This window comes from Plectrocnemia conspersa, unplaced genomic scaffold (genome assembly GCF_051122295.1).
Source record: "Plectrocnemia conspersa isolate PC_06_02 unplaced genomic scaffold, ASM5112229v1 ptg000011l, whole genome shotgun sequence".
Taxonomy (NCBI): domain Eukaryota; kingdom Metazoa; phylum Arthropoda; class Insecta; order Trichoptera; family Polycentropodidae; genus Plectrocnemia; species Plectrocnemia conspersa.
Window position 1 is genome coordinate 5,264,698 of NW_028277175.1, and position 19,009 is coordinate 5,283,706.

Consider the following 19,009-nt stretch of genomic DNA (forward strand, 5'->3'; position numbering starts at 1 on the left):
CACTTTTAAAATATCAAAATTAAGAAACTCAGTAAGAAAAAAATACAAAAGCAATTAAAATACTTGAATTGAGTTATGGTAAAATAATACATTTATTAGTTCGAGGCGGTTAAAAATAAAGTTGGGAAATATCACTTTTACTGTGTTTTTTTTCAAAAATACTCGCTCCACGGATCTCACTGCGTGTATAGCAACATCCACACATACATCAATGCTAAAGTCTTGAATTTACCAATTATATATTGCTAGAGAAGGAGTACTCTCAGAGCCTCCACGCCAATGTTGGCAGAGTGCCGCCTAGCTTATGACCAAATAAATCGTTGCATGTTAAATCTTCAAATAATGAAAGAATACAGACTTAATAGTACTGTAGTCATTTTTGAATTGTTGTTATTTTGATGGTGAATATGTAGTTAATTCAATAATTATGATAAAATAAAGACTAACGATGAAAGACATGGAAACATATTTTGCTTAACCATCTGACTAAAATTGTTCCATCAGGTTAACACATTATTATTGCAGCTAACATGTTATTTATTTATTGGTTCTGTAGCTGCATTAGACGTGAATAAGTTGACAACCCAACATGTATGAAATTTGAAACTACTTTTTTTTTAATTGGAGTGATTTTTTTAAAGGTCAAATAAAATTGAGTCTATTGGATAGTTCTTGCCTTTTTATATATCGAGAAAAATTTGTTAAAAACTGAAATTTGAATGTAGAAATTACTGGATGATGTTTGATACAATGCCCATAATCTGCTGTATCCTGCATCTCGCAGAAATTTCATCTAAATGCGGAATGCACTGAATGTTAATTGTTCTAATGTGAAAATTTGCTCGCTGATGGAACAATTTTTCGCCTCTGCGATGTTCGCTGAGCTAATGCCACGGTCCGTAGGCAGTTTGCGCAACTCGAACCGCTCTATGACATCACTGTAGAAAGTGCTTCTAACGGTCACGTAACAGAGAAATCAACTCCACTTCCCGGCTCGCTCTTTTTACACTTTTGCCTATCCGCGCATTCTATATTAACACATACACACAGCGTAAATGAAACAAGTTGTTCTCCTCCTGACACATATTGCTCACAACGATGGCCAAGACCCTGTCTGCGACCAGGCCGAATTCGTTGCCAATATTTTTCAAAACCCAACCGGTCCGAATGACTAAGCAGATGGGGGAGAACATTTCCTTTTCGACGATAGAATGCTAGAATCTCTACATAGATTTCAGATTGCGAAACTATAGAGAGAAGAGCGCTCATTCTGCTCGCTTGACGCACAGTAGTTGCATCGCGTCTAGGAATTAGGACGAGTTCATCTAAGGTCAGGTTTAAAATAAAATACGCACATGCAATTGCACGTAATACATCTATGGAATAGTTCTTAGAAACCCATGAACGAAATTAGTTTCGCATACACAATATTTGCATACTTAAGGCGACTTCATTAAATCTATTCCAATTCTAACACCGTCTCAAATTTCATAACATTAGTGCACAGCTGCATAAACTTTATGCACTAAAATATCGATTCTTTTTTATAGTTTTTGATAGATTGCTAAGCACTGCTTGCCCTAAACACTTATCCTCATATATTACGCCCCTCTCCACATTTCGCAGTGCAAAAATACGCTGTCATGCAGATAGGGTTCATTGCCTCCATTGACCTGATTAGGTTATCGAATGTGTGACTTTCATATTCCCATGCCTGTTCATACCAGTACATACTCATCCTCTTTGATTATATCAATCTGATAACGATTGCGCACAGAGTGCATCCTATATAAAATGCAAATGTAAAATAGATTTATTTTCTGAATTATTTTAATGTGTTTCTCAATGGGACAATATATTTAGAAATTCTTTAGATGTGTGTTGTTTAAATGCCGACGTATTTTTTTAATTCCTGATAAATCAACGACACGCACGAAAATGGTTTTAAATTTTAATTTAAACATCTGGTTTAGATTCATAACTATAAAACTTAATTTTGAAAAATGCATTTAAATATTATCCAAACAAATTAATTAATAATTATATTCTATATTGTCCGAACCACGACGGCTTCCTTTTTATTTATTCTCTTCATAAGCTGATACGGATTAATTAATTTATTCTGGAATATTTCAAAGTAAGCGTAAATTGTAATTCTGTTAAAAACAATATTGAACGCTATTGTCTCACCAGTGACTTGCGCTCGTGTAAAATAAATATTTTTTTATGAAGCAATAATTCTAAACGATGATGATATTTATTGAATTATACATTGACATTTTTCATACACATATACATATGTACATAAATATTAAAAATGCGCTCATATTTTCATAACTATACACAATTAAATTAATAAAAAAATATCGTTTAGAAGCTGGATTGCTTGTGTAAATGAAATTCGAGCTCTGCTTTCATGGCCACAACGGTTTAGATAAAAGGACGCAATCGCAACTCTATGAAGTAGCTCATTATGATTTATAGTAAATATTCCGTTGTAACATGACAAGTATTAGTCTAATGCGTTAAAACGGGATAAACAGGATCAACAACAACTAAATAAGTAGTGAAACGTCTATTTTATTTGTTATAAATTATACGACCCGGCTCGATTTTATTTTAATTATATATCACGATATTCATCCGTGAGAAAATCGAGGCAAAATCGGAATTATCATTATATAATATAACTGATTCTGATCTCATTGAAAAACACAACGGCTTATGTAAAATTCGAACCTAGATCAATCGTGCTGATTATTATACGGCCAGCAGCTAAAACTACCTCTTTTTATGCGTCATTGAATTGTATCTAAACGCTCTTAAGAAAAGGACTTTAAGATATAAATACTGATACAATCCGAACTTTTGTAGAAAATCATCGACGGATTGTCGACACCACCCCTCAGTGTGTTTGTGCAATCCCTTGCATTTCTGATGGATTTTAACATATCTCTAATACCTCCTGTTTTAGTATGTTGTATAATATTTATCAGCTTGTACCACATGTTGTTTTACAAACAATATTTATCAGGTGTTAACACATAAAAATTGATATGATTTTATCTATGGTTTTCTCCCATATAGGTAAATTTAATGTATCATTTTTATAAAATATATGCAATATTTTTTTTTTTTAAAAATCACTTTGAAGCCCAAAAAAAAAGTAAAACATCCAAAACTTTTACACTGCACTGCCAAATGTGTCTCGGCTTTTTTAATTTATATTGTGCTAACGTTTCAATTATTATGTAAACACGATTAACAATGATTTGAAATAATTCAATAAATTAGTAATACAGAGTTTAGATTCGCGTAAAAGTCAGTACTCTATTAAAAAAAGATGAGAAAATGGTGGCGCCTCTCAATGAGTGTAACATTATCGAGCGATGCCCTATCATGCAATTTTTCTGAGTAAGCGTTCTGAATAAAACTTTCATGTTGCGCAGGTAAATTCAGTATAGATTTTAGCAAATACCTACATTTCAATGATAAAATTAATCAAAATGTAGCAATATATTTAAAATTTCCGATTAGAATATTCTAAAACTCTCTGTACGAATTATAAGAAGTCTGGGTGTAAAGATAGTAGCACCTCTTAATGAGCAGCGCTCTATAAAATATAATTTTACTAATAAACGTTTTATTTTTGTGTATTTTTTATTATGAAGTCTTCATGACACCGATGCTTTATTTTTTACCTAATTTATTTACAAATTGACTTTCTCTAATATGACTCAATGAGTCATTTAGTTAAAGCTATAAAATTTAATTTCACTTAAATTGTTGGGAGGAGATCGCTATATAGGAATCGATGATTTTTTGCGTTTCGCACGAACGCCGACATAAGGGCGCCTTCACACTACGCGGATCGCATGTCAGCAGCGGCTACGTGAATATTTCATCGGTCTGTTATTAAATGGTCGATCTGCGCGCGTCTAGGCATATTTTCGGAGCCGATGCACTGCGACGGGAAAATAGGGCGAGTTCAACTAAGGTCAGGTTTAAAATACCGCCGCGGAAAAGTGCCTCGCTTTCGATTCTGGGCCGATGTTGCGAAACGTTACGGAAAAGTGTCGTTCATTATGCAACCGCAAGAGAAAGAAACGAATGGAAAAAAATAGACGATAATAAATGACAGTTGAAACGCTCTCACGGCGAAGTTCACGATATACATACGCTGCGAAAAGGTTAAAATAATGTCGAAAATGTGCGCATGCGCATCATCATCATCGGAATTAAATAGAGTGTGCATCCTGTCTCAGAATAGTGTTTAATCTATCCAACATAAATATACTATCCGAGAGAATGACTCGTGGGCAGGACCGCACTTTAATGCACCGCAAGCATCCGGCACTGTGAAGAGGAAAATCATATTGTTTTAGTTTAGCCTATCGACTATATTTTAGTTTTTATACTCCTTTATTAAACAATAATGAATAAATTATCTAAAACATTTGGTATAATATAATATAAACATCGTGCAGTTGTTTATACTATACATTTAAAATCCATATATGATTATAAAACTATCTGTATGAAATATGAAAGATGGCGGCGCTTCTCAATGAGTGCTAACTAAATTGATCTATTTTATAATATATAACCAATCTTCCAGTAAACGTGTTTTTTTATTTGCTTCTGTATAGTTATTACCGATTTGTTCTCTTTGAGGTAAAAATTGGTACATTTATTTTTAAAAGGGCGAAATTTCTACTGCACAACTGTGATTTATCAATATATTTTTTTAACTCCAAATAAAATATTGATGTCCGGATTTTCTCTAAAATCATGGATTATTGGTGGAAAATCGTTTATTCTAATTAAAATTACTTTTAAATATATTACAAATCATTGTCAACACAGAATAAAATATTTTTCTTATAAAAAGGTTAAATTTTAAATATATCTATTGTAGAGGAAATGCCTAGGGACGGCCCTGTTCTTCCAACAGCGCTTCGATGTTGCACTATTGCTGCGAATTGGGGCGAGTTCATCTAAGGTCAGGTTTAAATCGAAACAAGGAATACCACTTTTTTGACATGGACGCAAAATTAATTATTACGGCCAAATATCGAACCCTTGTCTATGGCCAATTATTTATAGATTATGTTTCAAAACTGGGTTAAAAATAATCTGAAATATAAAGACTTAAAAACTTCACAAACAGAAATCAACCCTTATTTATATTTAAAATTAAACGTTACTTTTATTTTTTTTCAATCTATGATCAAAACGTAATCTCGTTAATTTCGCCCGAGTCGCGATTATTTACGAGTATGACGTAACGACAGGGCTGTCCAATTTCATCTGGCATTTATTAAAAAGTGTATTTATATTTCTATGCCTTTATTACATAAAAATTGAAATTAATTAAACATTCTTTGTTATTTAATAGATTAATGGATAATGGAAGCAATGTTTATATTACATATAAAAATTAATAAGCTATGTATGCATTGCCTTAGTCTGGAAGAGTTGAAAAATTATTTTTAAAATGTTTTCTTAATAACCTGTAGTGCTTACTTTTATGTGAATAATCTGTTCTTTTAAAATACTAGAATATTTCAATAATATCCATTAAAACAAAAATTGATATTCGAAATTGAATACATTAATAGGAAAACAACTTATTAAATGTATAAATTTTTGGACTAATCTAGGTTTGTAAAATTTTTATTGTATTTCAGTAACGTTGCGATAAATTATAAATATATCTTCGCGTGTTGTTTTATGTGTCTTTTCAGTATTTGTGTTAAAGCTTTCATTATATCTAAAAATATATGTTTGATGCCCAACAATGAAATATATTTCAGCTGTTTTAGAATTATTTTTAATTCACCGCTGAACTTTGATAGTAGATTTGTATTTTTAATATATAACTAACTTGAACATACTTACTAGATATTCAGATATTTACAAATTTATATCATAATTTTTAACAAACATACAGTATATTTTATTGTGGGTATGTTGTATTTATATATGATTGAAGTGTTAAACAGATGTCTTCTGATTTAATAAAAACATTTTTGTCACTTCATTTTTTTAACCCTTTATATGCGCGTTGTATATTTCCACATCAGATAAGCGTGTAAAAGCGTTATACTTTAAACTTAAATATGTATTTTATTATTAATGTTATAAAATTAGTACCACACACTGACACCTCTTATTATAATATTGAAGATATACTAGGACTTGATAAATCACAAACATAATCGACTTTATAGATATCTAAATAAGAGACTACAGATTAAAATTTCTGCTTAACCTTCCACATATGCAAGTAAGAAAGTTTAGTATTTATACATAGTGGGTCTTGATAATAAGCTTGCTATATATTTACAAAAAAATATGTTTGTTTGAGGTTTACTTTTGATAAAAAAATTGCGGCTTTTCGTTCATCACAATACCACGGAAACTAAAAGGTTTTTTTTTTAATTTAATGTAAATAAATTCCTATCTTAAGAAATTATTCTACAGAAGCATAATATAAAATATAATATTAATATTAATTTTCGATGTAGAACATGTATTTTAGCGTGGATGATGACCGCAATGTAAAATAGTAATTTTACCCATTTTGATATACATTTTTTATTTAATTTTTGACAAAAATTGAATCATTTTGTTTATTTAAAAAAAAATTAAGAATTTTAGAATTTCTATACTTTAAAAGTACGAGTTAGTTTGGTTTCAATCAATCATTACGATATCCATCCGTAAGATTAGGAAAATCTAGGAAAAACTAATCTGTGTTTATTCGATTTTCTAGACTCAATAGAAATTGTTCTTATGGGATTCGAACCAAGGTTTTTCGTGTATTAGTGATAACTAATACATAGTCGATGGACTTACACCAATGATCTATCGTACTGGTGTGCTCGTTGGTTTCGGTTACAAATAGCTAACAATATTTTTATCGAGGAGATTCATGACATGTATTATTTTCATGTATTTACTGGGTAGCTTTGCAAGCTGAAAATCGATGCATTACATAATAATTAAAATCATATATTTGGAAAATGTCTTCAATCGAATTTTGGCGTGCAAAGAATTAAAAAAACTAACTAAGTCAAACATACCTTTGCCCGCTTCTGCGATTCTAAGTTCGCAAAACGTTTTTAGTTTTTACAGATAATTATTTGGCTCTACACGTCCAAAATTTCTTTACGTATATACTTAGCATGATATTCAGAAACTTAATTAAATCCTTGGGTTTTTTTTATTTCTGCTGAGCGCAGCGCTAAATGTGTTTGTTGAGAGTTCTTTGATAATATAAAAACAACATAAAATTAAGAACATTTATAGCATAAACATGTTAACTGTGAATTTTAAAACAATTTTTCGGAAATTATATATTTGGATCCAACTAAAAACTGCAATTTGAATACTTTTCGTCAAAAATCAGTTATTTTTTTCTTGCCTCAGTGTCCATTTTTTTCTCACTGCAAGAATCATAACTTGGTTTAGATACACTTGAATGTTAATTTAAGAAATAGTTTTCATTGCATTCATTATGAAATCTCATTTTGTCAAAATAATGGCATTTCTCGTACATATATCGAGCCACATACTTATTGCCGAATAAATTCGGCTCAATTATAAAAGTGCAATCTCGTTTCCGACACGGCGAAATGCGTTAGCGCAATTACAAAATTACTTTCTCCGGATTAGTTATGCGACGCAACGTAACTGTTACGTTGTAGCGCGCAAGTTTCACCGCACCGATAAAAGGACAAATTCGATCTTGCGAAACAGCGCGAGCGAGCGATAAACGGCGGTCGGTCGATTGTCAATAAAAACACGCCGAGTATTGTGTCCAAAGTGTGTTGTACAGTTGCGTTATGTAATTAAAAAAATGGTCTAAGAATGAGTGTTTGAATTTGAATCGAAAATAATAATAATTAAATAAAATGCGAAATCGCGTTTGGTAACCCTGGCCGCGCGCTCGAGGTCAACGGCAGTGCGCGGTCGTTGCACCCGTCGAGTTGACCTACTGAGCGTTGCGCGATACACACACACGCGCTTACCTTGTTGCGGCCGGTAAAGCAGCGCGCACTCTTATCGTCTCATAACGCTGACGATAAACAGATTTCGCTCATAATTTATATTTTAATTATTAATTATTTTTAAATATATTTTATTTTCATTTCAACAATGAAACGATATTATAATTACTAAATCTCTTTAAACAAGTATGAAATAACTAATGAATATGCGTATTTAAAAGATAAGAGAGGATTGCTATTATTTATTCTCATGCAGATGTAAACAACCTATGAGTCAAATTCGATATTGCAAAAAGCAATTTCAGTCAGATAGGTCAGTACCATCGAATGGTGATAATAAAAATTAATAAACTATTGTTTAATAAATTTATATTTATCACAGAAAGAAATTATTTAGTTGGGATGTTAGATGAAATTTGACCACCAAATTTTCAGTATATGTGCTAAATATTATTTTTGGTACTCGCTAGGAATATTGGCGCCATGCTTACAAAACAATGGTTATGAACATTTTCTTTGCACTGGTTCTCAAAACAAAGCATTGGTTCGCAAATCATGTCGTCGTGTATTATTCTGTGTTATTTTTTGTATTTGCAATCATATGAATATTACAAGGCAGAATTAAATTAAAAGTATTTCCTTTAGGAAAAAAATGTAAAGACACAATTTGCCGAAAAGTGCAAAATTTTGGGTACACTACTATAAACTGCCATAAAGCAATTTTTTAAATAAACAATTGGCGAGAATTAGATGAAACATAGCTAAACCGAATTTTGACCAATAGGAGAGCGCAAAAAACAATTATCCCTTCTCAGAAGTCAAAAATCCACGTCACGATTTTATCATTTTTGACGTAAATTTTTGACTTCTGAGAAGAGGTAATTGTTTTTCCGACCTTCCTATTGACCAAAATTCGGTTTGAATATACTTCAACCAATACTCTCATATCAGAAGTCCGTGGTAATATCGGTAAATATAGCTATCATATTTTAAAACATAGTGAAATGTCGAAGTGCAGACTAACTATGGAGCAATATGCGAGATACGACCCCTAATAGTTGAGTTGGCTTAGCTTTATTTTGGACTTGATCTAATAAAAGTTTTAAAACTACAATTAGTTACTTCGTGTAGAAGAGGTTTGGGTTTGAACAGGAAATGTACATTTCGCAACTGCCAAATTAAGCTTCATAGACATATTAGCGCAGCATATAATTTCATAAGTGACTTTCAGTCAAATTATTTTTTTGCTAGTAGATATATACAAATGTATATTTACTGGTAAAAATATATTTTGCCTTTACTAGTGAAAATATAACCTTACTGAAAAATGTAACTTCCCAGTTAAAAATATATGTATATCTACTGATGAAAATGTATTCCAATATGATTTTACTGAAACTATATATTTTAAAAAATATTTTCGGGATAGATTCGAAACTGTTTTTTTAGATTTTCTCTGAGGAATAACCAGAAAATTTATAGTGTTTAAAATAATGGACGTTATTCCGGGGAATAGGAGGGGGGGAAGTTGGCTAGTAAGTAATCATTTATTAACATATCGATTTTATTAAAATTCATAGTATTTTATTAAATGCCATCCATTTTTCTGGCCAAATTCAAGAGGGAGGTATATATCTCCATCTCTCCCCCCCCCTCAAATGCGCTGAAGATTGGTATAACTGGTCGATTTGACATTCGCATGTCAGCAGTTCATTATCATTGCCATTATCAAGGTTTTTTAGCACCAACTTGTTAGGTTAAGCTCGCAACATTGCTAGATGACAACACAATAAGCCAAGCGTACTCTCATTTACCGCTCTGTCGTTATTCCCGTTTCGTTCGTTCAAAATACAAGTAAATAGATGCACGGAGTATTCAATGTTCTGCTTATTTTTTAAATAAATAAATCACGTGATCGTTCTATATTTTTTTTGACCGTACGCTATTTTTATTCTAACCATTAGATATTTATTCTGACCCTGAATAATATAATTATTACCAAGCTGCTAATAAAATTCTGACTATTTTATTTGTTGTCTTTTACATATAATAAATGATAAAATATTGATTTATTTTAGACACAAATTTATGTATTTTTGCTGAAATGAAATTTTGTTTACTGGCAACATTATTTTTTCATACGTTGGCAACAGTGCTTCTATTATTGACAGATGGCTGTTTTATATGACAGTACAATCTTACCCAAGTTTTCACTATTTTAAATGTAAAAGTCAGCATTTTAAATGTATTTCTTCGGCATAATGAACAATCCTGATCAGTTCCATTACGGACATCCATCGACTTTACCGGAAAATCATAACCCTGCGCCTAGAAGGAGAGTCAAAGCGAACGCAATAGCGATGAGAGCACATCGAGCCCGAGAATCGTCCTTAGAGAGACAGAACCGTTTACAATTAAACGCTGCTCGAACCGCAGCCGCTAGAGCTAGAGAAACCACGCCCGAAAGACAGAAAAGGTTAAGAACCAACGCCGAGAGAGTCGCCTCGGCCAGAGCTAGGGAAACTCCGAGCGAAAGACAGGACCGGTTGAAGAAAAACGCCGATAGAGCCGCCGTGAGGAGATCCCAAGAAACGCCGCTCACTAAAATGATGCGGTTACACACAAACATGGCTAGGGTCGCAAAAGTGCGAGCGAACGAAACGTACGAAGAAAGACGCGTTCGATTAAAACTGAACGCTGAACGCACAGCGGCCGCTAGAGCTCGGCTTACTCCTACTGAACGCAAAAACGAAAGAGACGAAGACGCAATTTCTAGGGATATAACTTTTAAATATTACACGTATCAAGAGCCAGAGATTAATATTTTGCAACCACCAGACAGCGATAGAAAAACAGAACCTTATCCTAATACGTGATAGTTGTTAATCGATTGGTTTGTTTGTATGATAATAATTGAACCCATTTTCAGGTATATTTTTAAGAAATGTAATTATCAATTTTTTATTTATATGTATTTTAACAATTTGTCTTTCATTCATTTCAGAAGAAGAACTGGAAGGTATCCAGGATCGGTATATACAAGCGTTGAGAAGTTTTTTGAACCACACGTCCCCCCACCATCCGTCAAGACTTCACGATCTGTTCGCTCGTATTCCTGAGGTAAATATACCCTTTAATTTAATTACTGGAAAATATTGGTAATAAAGTATCCTCAAAGCTTGATGCCGCTCTTTATATTTTTATTATTTTAAAACATGATTTTTGCACTAATAACAATAATTCAAATATAATTTGTATTTAAAATTTTACTTTTAAAAAAGCGCAATTGAAAATATATATATAAAAATCATTTTTAATCGAAAAATTATCGTACCTCTATTCTTGATAACTCATATCTTGAGTCATTGTTAATTTTAAATAGCTTTTGATGACTTTTGATTTGTAAAAACTTCTTTCACCTCTTGCAACTGATATAGGCAAAGTTAATAAAATTCTAAGTGCAATTCAGTCCATAATTTAATGCTCTAATGAATTTTAATACTTTTATTGGGAACATATTTTTTTCTATTAAGGTGCACAGAACTGACAACTCATCTGCAAGGTCTATTGCGCTTATATCAGATAGCTCCCCATTGGTAAAAATATTTTCCAAGTCCTTGCAATGATTAAAAAGCTCAGTCTTTTTATAAAGAAATTCAAAATATTTGTTGTGATAACGTATTTAGGAAAATCTTAATTCCAGCAAGTTAATTGTAGTGTCAATTATATAAAAAAACTTCAATCTTGTATTTTTCATAATTAATATATACATAATTAAACTACCTATTTTTTGATCTCATGTTTGTTCGAAGTGTTAAATTGATTTCACCGTCAATTTCAGAAACCAATTCTATTACATCAACAATTATTTGCTTAAAAAAATCATCCGGATGTGATTTTTCAAAATACTCTTTAGTATTCTTTGACAATTGAATCACTGCGTTTAACTCTTAGTCTATACTTTGCCTTAATTTGCTGACAATATTTATCCGATTAAACATTTCATACTAAATTACAACAGACCCTGAAAATTTAAACTGCTTAATATTCAATAGACCAGAAACTTCATCTCTTACAGATGTTTCCATATTTGAATCTTCGTATATTTGGCTTATATGATACCTTAATAGTTTAATTGCGTCTATTCAACATATTACGTACATCTTTTGCACTATATTAAAAAAAAACAACTTCCATTGAGGAGGACTTTGCCATATCATTTACTACTAAATTTAATAAATAACTACTACAAAGGACTAAGAATGCTTGTGAGTTAATGTTCCTTATCCTTACCTTATCTTAACCGAATTTTGACCAATAGGAGAGCACAAAAAAAACATTCTTTCTCAGAAGTCAAAAAATCCACATCAAAGCAATAAATTCGTGCCTTTGCCATCGCAGTGGAAAAGCTCGGTTATCTAGCGTTCATATTTATGGTTTTTTATAACAATATTACGACTTACAATAAGTGAGAATTGATTGAAGCATATCTGAACCAAATTTTGACCAATAGGAGAGCACAAAAAACCATTATCCCTTCTCAGAAGTCAAAAATCCACATCAAAAGCAATAAAATCGTGCCGTCGCCATCCCACTGTGATGGCACCAACAAGATTTTATTGCTTTTGACGTGAATTTTTGGCTTCTGAGAAGTGATAATTGTTTTTGTGCCCTCCTATTGACCAAAATTCGGTTTGAATACACGTTGACCAATACTTTCATATCAGAAGTCCATAGTAATATTGGTAAGGGTAGCTATAATATTTTTAAAACAGTGATTTATCAAAGTACAGACAAAATATGGAGCAATATGTGAAATATTTACTTCTGTGTGTACTTTTTCGACTTATCTCTTCGGCTTCCCTGAGAATTGAGTTCGCTTAGTTTTTATTTTGGACTTGACCTAGTGAATGTTTTAAAACTATAATTATTTCATTTGTTTAAGTTAGGTTTGGGTTTGAACAGCAAATGTACATTTTGCAACTGTCAAATTGAGTTTTATAGACATTTTAAAGCAGCATATAATTAAACTAGGCTTAACAGTTAAATTATATTTTCACTAGTAGAAATATATATCTAATGGTGAAAATGTTTTTGGACTTTATTAGTGAAAATATAACTTCACTAAAAAATATACATTCACTGTAACATCTAAATAAATAATTATAGGAATGTAAATGTATATATTACTATGTATGAAAAAGTTGAAATCATATAATTTACTAGCACCTGCCAGACAAATTATATTTTCACTGGTGAAAATGTATTCCAATATGATTTCACTGAAATGAAATATTTAGAAAAATATTTTCGGGACAGATTCGAGACTGTTTTTTTAGGTTTTATTTGAGGGATAACTCGAGAATTTCTGGTTTAGAATCAGGGACATTATTTCTGATTTTTCCAGTGGAAATGAGGGGAGGCAAAAGTTGGCTAGTCAGTGGTCGTTTTTTTTAATATTTCGATCTCATTAAAATTCATAGTATTTCATTAAATGACGTGTATTTTTCTGGCCAAATTCAAAAGGACGGGGAGGGGGGTGGCCTCATCTGCCCCCCTCCCCACCAAAGACGTGCCTTGCTATAGTGAATCATAATCCAATATTTTTGTGACATGACAATACACATTCATATATGCCAAAAATATTATGGAAAGTTGTCGATTATTATTGTTTAGCTCATTTAGAACATTGCAGCATTATTTTTTATAATGTTAGTGAAATATAAAAAGTCATACCAGAGTACTTTGTGTCAAAGCCTAAATGTTTTTATAGACGGGGATTGAGAACTTGTATATTTTCTATAGACCGAAAATACATTATAGAATGTGTCTAATAAAAAATATTTTTCATTGCAGATCCAAGCAGCAGCTGCCCTGTTGTTAGAGAGCAAGATGTTCTACGTACCGTTTGTGTTAAATTCGGCCGAGGTTAGGTAGTGGCTAGCTTGCCGCGGTCATCAGCTGCCGTAGCAGCCAGGATCTGTCTGAACCCGATCCCTGAATGGCCGTGGCTACACTCCCCGCAAAATCGATCTACATACGTCCGCCGAGGGCCGCACTTTCGTTGGCAAAAAGAACTTGTATCCTTGTTTGTGCAAGATAAAATTATTTCTGGCCCGATTGTTACAAATTGTACACACTTTACCTTTGTTGTACAGTCGTTATGTATTATTTTAACGGTGTATTTTGATAAACTTTTAATTATTCTAGAAGCATGCCTTCTTTGCGTATATTTATTGTATATGTAAATACATAAATACAATCAATGTTTGCTGTATATTAGAATATAAATGTTTTCAATGGTGATATGTGTAATGTTTCGTATATAAATCTTTAAAAATCTGAGGGTCGGTTCGCCGTTTTTATGCGATTGCAGGTGAAATGCGCTATTGTTTTTATTTTATATACACAAGGAGCTTAAAAGTGAAAGCGCTTATGTAAAATGAATGTGTTTATGTAAGCGTTCTCGCTTTTATCCTCAATGAATTTCTTGTTTTATAAAAAAAATATTAACAGTGCTTGATTTGTGTAATTTTTTTTGAGGAGTGAGCCATTTACGAGGAGGTTCAGACGCCAATTATTTTCATCAATCGAGCGTATTAGTGTATAACGGAGATTATTAAAGACAATTTGTATATAATATAATAAAGTAAATTGTTTAATTATAATTATAGTGATCGTCTTATGGTGTAAATATTAATATATTCAGTAAAACACACGTATGTATATTGTAATATGTCAGACATGTGATATTTTAAATTTGTTGGATGCAACATACGCGTGTACAGCGCGACTAAAAATTAATCTAAATATAAATAAAACGACGCTGTATATCGTTATGTGATCCGACGAATGGTTAAGGAAGAGATCATCAAAATTTCGGTTGAATGTTTAGTTATATAGATGTTTGATTGAAACATAATTTATTAAATTGGCAGAAAGTCGCGTCAAACGTTCGGGTGTGGTGTCTTTTTGTTAACCATTGAATCGATCGAATCGGAGAATGATGAAAAAACCACATTATTGATGTAAATACAATGGTGTTCAACACAAAATATCGATGCATTTTATTTTCGTGTTTTTTATTGTTAATTATTATTGTAGTTATGTGTTAAGTTTTACTGGATTAAGCGTCGTTTATCGTAAGTGTATAATTTTAGTCGAAAACCAACAGTGCTAAGTTACCTTGTATCGTATATGACTCACAGGCAGCTCCATTCGAGCGGCTGCCCGATGATCGGGGAGATTTCTTTCACCTTCAGTTCAAAATAACCGTATTTTGTAATTAATTAATTAAGGCGTTGAATTGTCCTAAAGAAAAGAAAACGACCACGACGCGTTCATGATCATGGATACGCTTAATTTTCTATACTTTAATTAATATAAATAAATAATTGTTACGATGTTGCGTTATAAATTCATACGAAATGTTCTGAATGCGCTCTATATTGAATGTCAATTATATATATTTTATGATTGTATTGAAATCGTCGGCTTTCAGGCTTTTTTAATGATGATTATGATAAAAAATGCGACTGAACGCTATGTGTTGTATTTGGTGTTTAATTTATATACGAAAGCTTTTGAAATTGTTGAATCTCTCGTCTGATTAAAGAATTACACAAGCACCGCCTCAGAGGCGATTATGAATAATTAAAATGCACGATAAACCACTTGTTATCATTCATAATGATTAGATAGCTAATTACAAATAAAACTTAACCTTTTAATTGCCAAGGCTTTTGGGACTATTGTTTAAATATCAATGTGTTATATAATAAATAGTTCTATTTGCTACTGAAGTAAATACATAAACAACCCATTAATATATCTGATTGTTTCTTCGATGATTACATCGAATCTGGTAACAAAAGCCAATACATCAGATTTTGGCAAGTGAAGAGATTAATATGCATTGACTCAAAATCTCAATAAAAATATTTTCTAAAGTTTCCCTATCCATAAAATAGGACTTTTAGCAATGCAATGTAAATGTTAACCGACTTTATTACAATGATAACAGGTCGTTTATTGCAGTCGTTCTATCGCAAACATACTTGTAAATGATTTCATTGCATCTGAAGCAAATAGTTTTTTTTGTATACTTAATGCACCATTAGTATAAAATGAGCGAATCAAGATACTCCCGACTCCTCTGACACTCGGATTGACGGCCGATTGTACATAATTGTATATAGATCACGTTTACGTAAATATTGTAATATATAATATATGTAAAGTAATACTTGTATTTATTTTTGTTATTGTCGTTAATACTACGAGTGTTGCTAATTATAAATAGTAACCAAATTTATATACTTTTCTATAATATATAAATTTTATTTTGTGTGCGTATGTATTATATTACACAGCCGGCGGTGTCAGGGTAGTTCTTGATTTCCCAATCATCGTAGTTTTTTCGCAATCAAGAGTTTCAAAATTTAAATTATTGAAAATACTGAAAGGGGAACATTTCGTTTTAGACTATGCGCTGTTTAGCCAAAAAACGGAATTTCTCGAAATAAATTCAAGTCTGAAAGGGATTGCCTTTTTATTGTTAATATTATGAATAATGTTAATAAATTCTTAATAGCGATTAAGTTGATTTGTTGAGGAGCAAACGGTCGGCATCTAACATGGAAATCACTTTTTTTCTTAAAAATATGTCTTAAAAGGACTATAAAAATTAAATAATAATAAAAAAACAGTATTTATTATTATGTGTGTTTTAAAATAAACTAATTTCATTCCCATGTTAGTTGCTATCCGAATGTCTTGTCCGATGTAATAAGACTTCATAAAAAAAAACTGTATTAACATAAGGATATATATATATATATATAATAAATATATACATACATACGTATTAATATATATATATACGTACATTAAAAAATACAACCTCTTTAATTTTCTTCTCTATCTCTTGCATTTACGTTTTTTTTTAATATATACTTGTGCATTTCGTTACGTCTGTATAATTTTATTTTATAAGACTGAATTGTTAATTGATATAATTAGGTACCGCCTAAAATTTTATATTATATTATAGATTATTAATTTCTTACGAATCGTATTGTACGTTTTTTATATATATTATATATAAAATAAAGGGGTTGTATTCAATATTATTATACATAATATGTGTGTATACTTATTAAGTGCATATATATGTATATTTATATTTGTTGAAAAGACATAGGTGACGATGACACCTGTATAGAATTGTCGTCATATAAAAATAGATTTGGTTACTAAATATAATTGCGTCGAATATACGCATATTTTTATGTGGATAAATATTAAAAAAAGATGAGGGCAAATGAAATTTGCTTTTGAAAATAAGTTACTCATAGGTTTTTTGCATTTTTTATTATATTACCAACGTTGTTGATTGCAATTAACATGGGGTGTTCCGTAGTGCCTCGTCTGTTCTTACTATGTATTTTTTTTGTATGTAATTCACAAGTTACCAGTGATGCCAATATTGATTATAATATTCAAGTTATTTTTAAGCGTTTGTTGTAAGGGCGCAGACTGTTTTTTTTAATCGTTTTCTAAAAACACCGGCATTTATTAAGTGTTTGTCTCGTTTTGAACGTGAAGTTAAGAGTGTGCGGAGTGAATTCTTGCCGTCTGCGCCCTTGGGTATTTTTTAAACTAAAAAGAAAGTTACCTGTAATTCTACTGCCAATTTTTTTACGATTAAAAGTCACTTCTGTACAACATGTAATCATTCACAAGTTTAGTGGAATAGTGAAATATTGTTTCATTATTATTATTATAATAATTTTTTGAAATAAAATGTGCACTCGTTCAGTAAATTATTATTATTTTATTTTTGAGAATATTGTGAGCTATTTGTTATGTTCCTTTTTAGCTAATTGTACAATAAACAAGCTATTACCATAATATAAGTTTGAGATTTTATTTTTAAGTTTTAATTTTTGCCGCTAAATCCATTTCCCTAATCCTTTTACAATGCAGAAAATCATACTTATTTGACCAATACATCGGAAGAGCTATGTAAGACACAATTTTATTGTATATATACATATTATTAAAATCTACAAGTACTTCAACAGGGTAACAATCACTACATATGCATTATGACAACAAACTAGCATTGGCTTAGGAATGCATGATGTTTATTTTTGTTAATTACTTGATATCACTTGATATCACCATACAGCTGGGGCCAATTTTTATTAACAGTGTTACTCTAATTTATTTGGGCATAGCCAGTTTTGATATTGACAAAATGGTCATTAAGGCTAGACTTTTCAATTAATATGTCGCTACGATAGTACTTAATAAAAACTTAACGAATATGTGGTGACGGCAATAAAAAACAGATAAATCGCTGCAAATGTTATTATATGGTATGCGTCGGTTACGGGGCTACCGACAGAATACATCCTCCCATGCTCCAAGTTTTCCAAGTGGATCAGTCTTTACAGTACTCCCTACCTATCAATTTAGTAATGTTTATTGCGTGTCCGGATTTTTATTGTGAAACTTTCTTACAGTAGGAATTTTTCACCATGCGACCTTCTTACCGTGTGGAAAATATTTACGTTTTTACCTTTTCTTATTATTTTTTTAAGTTAGAATTATTTGCCATTGGTCGCTTTATCTTTTATCAATTGCACAATTTTCAGAATGATTGTGTTCACCGATTCGTTTTGTTATGATTTCATTAATCACATAAAATATTGTCCAAACGGTCATGAAAGGTAAACGGTAAAAAGTCGCTACGGAAAGATGTTTACACGATAAAAATGTCGCAAGGTGAAACGGATGCGGTAAAAATAACGATGAATCTGTTCATTGATATTGTCATATAGTGAATGCTGCTCTAGGGTTACGGTGAACTGCTGCAGCGGCCAAGTCAGAACTGTGGAGCGATAGATGGCACGCAGCGGTGATGTGTTTTTTCTTCTTTCATACTATGTATTATTTTTTATCATCGCCATTCATTGGGGTAAACTGTT

At 31.5% G+C, this 19,009-nt stretch overlaps 1 protein-coding gene across 7 annotated transcripts in view; it reads left to right on the plus strand.

Moving 5' to 3' along the window:
• The window catches only part of Hr4 (nuclear hormone receptor 4), a 152,206-nt gene extending 135,529 nt beyond the window's left edge, over positions 1–16,677 (plus strand). For all 7 annotated transcript variants that reach the window (XM_088198463.1, XM_088198464.1, XM_088198465.1 and 4 more), the window contains 2 exons: positions 11,020–11,135; positions 13,872–16,677. In XM_088198463.1, coding sequence (XP_088054589.1) covers positions 11,020–11,135; positions 13,872–13,952 — 197 coding nt within the window. In that variant the 3' untranslated portion in view covers positions 13,953–16,677. The remainder of the gene's footprint in view (positions 1–11,019; positions 11,136–13,871) is intronic.
• The last annotated feature ends 2,332 nt before the right edge of the window (positions 16,678–19,009 follow it).